General features: G+C 46.8%; 1 protein-coding gene across 2 annotated transcripts in view; it reads right to left on the bottom strand.

Moving 5' to 3' along the window:
- Window positions 1–584: 584 nt before the first annotated feature.
- The window catches only part of ASB8 (ankyrin repeat and SOCS box containing 8), a 57,777-nt gene continuing 52,361 nt past the window's right edge, over window positions 585–6,000 (bottom strand). Inside the window, exons 3-5 of one of the 2 annotated variants that reach the window (XM_063934762.1) lie at window positions 5,415–5,530; window positions 4,535–4,648; window positions 585–2,048 (exon numbers count right to left, since the gene is read on the bottom strand). In XM_063934762.1, the coding sequence (XP_063790832.1) occupies window positions 1,416–2,048; window positions 4,535–4,648; window positions 5,415–5,519 (852 nt within the window). In that variant the 5' untranslated portion in view covers window positions 5,520–5,530 and the 3' untranslated portion in view covers window positions 585–1,415. The remainder of the gene's footprint in view (window positions 2,049–4,534; window positions 4,649–5,414; window positions 5,531–6,000) is intronic. The other variant, XM_063934763.1, reaches the window with a different exon arrangement.

Below are 6,000 nucleotides of genomic sequence, written 5' to 3'. Positions count from 1 at the left end.
ATTTTTTTTGGATTTTTTCATACTTAACGATCCACGTGGACTACGATTGGAACGGTAAAGTGTGCCGAGCGAAGCGGTAGCGGAGCGAAGGCACCATGCCCGAAGCATGGCGAGCCTTGCGAGGGGACGCGGTGCACTAATTTGGGATCCCGGTCACTCTACGAAGAAAACGACAAAAAATAAATAAAAAATCCTCATGTCGACCTTTAGACCTGTCGACCTAGCACATGTCGACCTAGAAACCCTGTCGACCTTCCATCCATGTCGACCTAGTGACTGTCGACCTATAGTGGTCGACCTAAACATTGTCGACCTAGACACTGTCGATAAAACGAACCACACCCGATATAAGCCCTAGAGAAAGCACAGGACAGGTAGGGTGGCACCGCTGTCAGCTGGATGTGGAATAGGGGACAGCGGCCATTGTGCTTCAGCCTAGTATGGAAACTATATGGCGCCTTCACGCTATACAGCCTCTGTTATAGGGCCAAAAAAGCCAGTTTAATACATTTGTAGATTTTCAGTACATAGAGGGAACGCTTTATATAAGGCTTGTAACTATGCTAGTAATCAGACACACTATGGACACAGCACACAGTTTTTAAATGTGTATATAACAGAAAAGGATGTAAAAGGAGTTTATCAAATGTTAATCTATTGATTACACCCTCATATACCAATATAGCAATGCTCATTCCAGCAACGTGATCTTGGCACAGGAGGGGCCACTTGGTCAATCTGATAATTGCATTCTCTATGGACCAAACCTGCCTCCCCAGTACACGGATGTTAGCGTGACAGTCAATAGGTCGACATACATTAGGTCAACATGGCAATGGTCGACACAGAAAAAGGTCGATATGGGTTTTTTTACATTGTTTTTTTATTTTTAATTTTTTCATACTTTACCATCCATGTGGATTACGATTGGAAATAGCAACCTGCACCGAGCGCAGCGAAGCACATTGCCCGCAGCGCGAGCCATGTAAGGGGATGCGGTGCACTAATTGGGGTTCCTGGTCATGTGACGGAGAAAATGATACCAAACATTTAATAAAAAAAACCTCATGTCAACCTTTGTGTTGACATTTACTGTGTCATGCTTTTTACCATGTCGACCTGTTTTCCCATAAAGTCCTTGTGCATGTTGACAAACAGTGGTTGACTTATTGACTGTCGCCCTTTTCCGTGGTCGACCCATTGATGCATAACCCATGCACTATGTTATTTCATCCTATTTAGACTGGGTTTCCTTCTCTGTAATCATCCAGGCAGCACTCCGGGCGTGCAGGTTGCCAGTCTACCTTAAGGCGTCTCACAAACCGTAGAGGCGACAGCCAATAGAACGTTCTTCCATCTGTAGTGAATGAGGTCCCCATGTCCGGTCAGCTCTGTTCCATGACAATACAATGTACTCATTCTATAAGTAGGACGTAGTCCTGTATAGATTTGGGAATAGGCAGTTCAGGCACCGCATGAGACAACAGACATTCTCCAAGGCTGCCCCTTACCACTCTCCTTGCCAAAGCTTTCAAGGAGCCGGGGTCAGAGATGAGTTTGGCAAGTCGCTGGCACAGCTGGGCATCACGTGCAGCTTCGGGAGGCACGCCGCCCTCTCTTCTAAAGCGGAGCTTTCCACAAGCTCTGTGCAGCAGTGCCAGGCATTCCTCCTCCCTCTCACCGCCCAGGCCACGACCCATAAGAGCCACGAGTCTCCCAGCTGGGTACTGACCTTTGAGGTTGGTAGTGTCCGGCAGTGCTCCATAGTCCAGGAGCAACCGCACGCTTTCCAGGTTGCCTTTCATGACAGCCCAGCTTAGTGGGGTGTCCTTGTTGTAGTCTACGGCATTCACCTTAGCGCCCCCCTCCAGTAGCGCCTGCACACAGCCGTCCATATTTTTGAAAGCAGCCCAGTGCAAGGGAGTGTCCTGATTCCCATCTTGGGCATTGGGGTCAGCGCTGTATTCCAGGAGAATCTCCACACACGTCTCGTCCTTCTCGGCTGCATAGTGCAGGGCCGTGCGCTGGTACCCATCTAGGGAGTTTACCTGCAGGAGAGAGAACAGTGTGATCTGCTGGAAGAGGACACGGAACAGACAATACAGCGGTGAGCCCATGAGAGAATACGGATACACTAACTGCACTCTTGGTGATGGCATAGTAATTCATGTATAGCATTCCTGCTAGGCTGTTTCAGTTGGGTGTCGCAACCTACCTGATTTTAAGGAGATCCTTAGCGCCCCAACTCCTTCTGTGCTGCGGCATCTATTCACAGTGTGGTAAAGTGCTGGGCACGCCCCTTATAGTGATAGAAAGGATGGGCTACGCCTCTCCCCAAAAGCCCACACCCTCCTTTCGGGCATGTATGCAGATGTACTCTCTCTGATGTCTGACGTTCTGCCCTAAATAGACCCAAGAGCCGTGGTTGCCAACTACAGTCCTCAAGGCATGCCAGCTTTTAAGGATAGCTATATTTGTGCATAGGCAACTTAATTAGTGCCTCAGTTCAGAGCCGTAACAAGACTTTTTGGTGCCATGTGCCAGAAAGAGAATTGCCCCCCTCCCCCCACACACACATTTTTCCAATAGGGACATAAGGCACATGCCTCTCGACAAAATTGATCCCTTCCCATATATAAATATACAACAGAGAGCTCTCAAGTCAAGTCCATGAATGCTGTATAGGTATTAGTGATAAAAGAGGTGGCGGTAGGAGACAGGGGCGGTCATGAGTTGCTGGTCTTCAAAAAGGGGGGAATATGCAAGTGAAAGTAATTAGATAATGTATAATTGACAAGTGCAGCCAACAGCGCCCCCTACTCTGCAGCGCTATGTGCAGAGCACACTCCGCACACACCTAGTTACGGCCCTGCCTCAGTTATTCTGATTTAACCATCTGTGCTCAAGAATGGACATCACTAAAAGCTGCACTGTTAGTGTGCCATGAGGTTGGGAAGCACTGCTCTAGAGTGAACACTACATGAGTGTACGCTGCGTAGCCTATATTAGTGTACAAATAATGCTTACACTTCTGATATTTATTGCATGAGAATTCACTGACTGTAAGGGTGTGTACACACGGTGAGATATTTTCTTTCGATTTGGACTATATAGTCAAAATCGCAAGAAAAGTTAGTGCAGATCGCAAGGTGAAAGTCATATTGCGATCCCGATGCGCGGTTCCGCCAGGTCGGCATTGCAAGAGATGTGCAGGCAAGTCAATCCTTGCTAGATCGGTGTAGTTCATCTCACATGTCAATGACATCTCACATAAACCAAAATCGTAAGCACACATAGTCCATAGCTCAAGAAAAGTTAGTCAAAATCGGTGGTGCTGGGCTTCGGGGAGTTCAGGGGAAATCGCAAGTGAAAATCGGGCATAGCAGGGATCTCACCGTGTGTACACACCCTAACTTGTAACAATCTTAAGGTCATCATACAGGGTGATTCAAAAGTCGCAGTACACCCTTTTGTTTCAAAAACTGTGCAAGAAATGGGAAGACTGAATACTCCAGTAAGGTATGGGTGAGGTGGGCTATCTTTTAGGGTATGTACTGAACATGGGCGCCATCTTGAAATCGTCCATCTTGAATCTAAGTACGTTTTTAGCAAAAGGATAGGGGGTCGTGTAACATGTCAAACAACATCCGAATTTGCTGAAAAATGTATTGATGCAAACAGATTTGAAATAGCAGTTATGGTTCAAAAGTTACAACACTTTTTTTGTTGCAGGTAACTGAAGATGGCTTTGACAAAAGAGGAGAGAATTAAGGTCATTTTGTCTGAAGAACAAAGTTTCCGTGTCATAGCTGCAGATTTTAACAACCGGCACCCAGAAAGACCTCCAATTTCACATAACACTGTAAGGTGCTTCATTTCCAAATTCCGAGAAACTGGGACTGTGCCTGACAAGTCACGGAGTGGTCGTCCAAAAAGTGCTACTGACGAGACAACCTCAACAATGGCTTTGGCATCCTTCGTGAAGAGCCCACAACGCAGCACAATGCTCACACATCAAATGACTGTCCTTTATGGAGAACAGTTCAGCCTGTAATTCCAACAAAAAAAGTGTTGCAACTTTTGAACCATAACTGCTATTTCAAATCTGTTTGCAGCAATAAACTTTTCAGCAAGTTCTGATGTTGTTTGACATGTTGCACGACCCCCTTTCCATTTAAAAAAAACTGACAGATTCAAGATGGCCAATTTCAAGATGGCGCCCATGTTCAGTACATACCCTAAAAGATAGCCCACCTCACCCGTACCTTACTGGAGTATTCAGTTTTCCCATTTCCTGCAGTTTTTGAAACTAAAGGGTGTACTGCGACTTCTGAATCACCCTGTAGATCTAGAAATGTGAAATATGAAACAGGAGAAAGGGTATGTGAAAATGGATTTGGAGTTTCTGTTATCCCTGGCACTCAAAAAAAAACCTCTAAAATGTGTATACCTTATATATAAGCTAGAATTATGCAAGAGAAACGGTATTACAGAGAATGGACAGATGAAGCGACCATACACAGGAGCAGATTACCGTACTGACATGAGCTCCGCTCTCCAACAGCAGTTCCACGCAGTCTGCGTCACACACCATGCAGGCGCTGTGCAGCGGCATCAGGGTGTCGTGAGGACTGTTTACGTCAGCTCCCTGTGGACAGAAAACGCAGACAGGTCAGGACTAAGTACCTGGGTGGACATTTAGGAAATGAGGTGCACCTGACAGAGTTGCGGTTAAGAGCCCCATACACTTATCCGACCGCATGTCGGAGGCGATCGCAGGCGATCACTCCGGCAGTCTCCCGGGGGGCAGGATCGCCCAAGATACATTGGATGCTGTCCTTTTGCATACGATGTATCCTGGGCGATCCCAGCCTTGCCCCCAGGTCGGACCTGATTGAATGTGCAGCACATTCAATCTGGAGGATCCGATCCGATGCTCGCGGGAACGCGCATCGGATCATATCGGACCAGAGACACCTCAAAAATGCCCGATTTCACCCAATATATCGGGGCGAATGCCCGAATTGGGCTGAAATCGGGCATAATCGCTCTAGTGTATGGGGCCCTTAACCCATAGCACCCAATCACGTTCCAGATTTCTATGGCAGCTAAGAAAATGACACTGCGGGACAAATGTAATAGAAAGAGAGTTTCAGAAAGTGAGAGATTTGGTAGGGTTTTTCTTTTTTTTTTTTTTTAAGTGGCAATCATTTACACTGTAAAAACCAGGCTGATCTTGCTGTGTAAATGATTGTCACTTTAAAAAAAAACTGCAAAACCTTACCAAATCTCTCACTTTTTGAAACTCTCACTCTATTACATTTGGCCCCAAGTGTCAGACTGAGTGCTATACCGCCTGCACACCAGCGAAACTCACCCCTAAAATCATACGCCACCCTCCTCAATCCACTTACCTTGCGGATAAGAGACTCCACAGTGTCTCCGGGGAGGGATCGGATGGAGGAAATTGTACGGATCAACCTCTCTGATAGAGAGCACTTCCTGTGTATGTGCAGCATTGTGCGGAGACCTGCAACATAAGGAATAGGGAGTATATAACGGAATATGCATGAAATGATAGTGAATATAGGCATTATAAAACTACATATAAGGGGAATCCAGTACACTAGGTATAAACACATTATCGCGTGCTCCGATGGGGAGATGTTCATCAGCTTGGCCTAGTCTCCCCATTCCACCTCCCTATGGGGGCAGCTGAGGTGCTCTTTCCTCTCTACACTCACCCTCAGGGAGGTTCCGTGCCTCTGGCATTCAGTGGGCACATGAGACCAACCAAGGCGATGCCTCCTAGGGCTGCTTTTAATGGATGAAGAGCAGAGAGCATCAACTTCCATTAATTCCTCCTCAGATGGGATGAAATATTCAGCAGCCACAGGAACAGAAGAGGGTGTGGAGGGTTGGATCAGGCTCCCCCCTGGCCAAAGACAGCGCTTTGCCAAATCCTCACACATTGCAAATATATGGGGAGACTTTAACCAG

The sequence above is a fragment of the Pseudophryne corroboree genome, chromosome 7 (genome assembly GCF_028390025.1).
Source record: "Pseudophryne corroboree isolate aPseCor3 chromosome 7, aPseCor3.hap2, whole genome shotgun sequence".
Lineage (NCBI taxonomy): Eukaryota > Metazoa > Chordata > Amphibia > Anura > Myobatrachidae > Pseudophryne > Pseudophryne corroboree.
The sequence above is the reverse complement of the archived record's forward strand: the minus strand, read 5'-3'. Positions and strand labels throughout refer to the sequence as shown.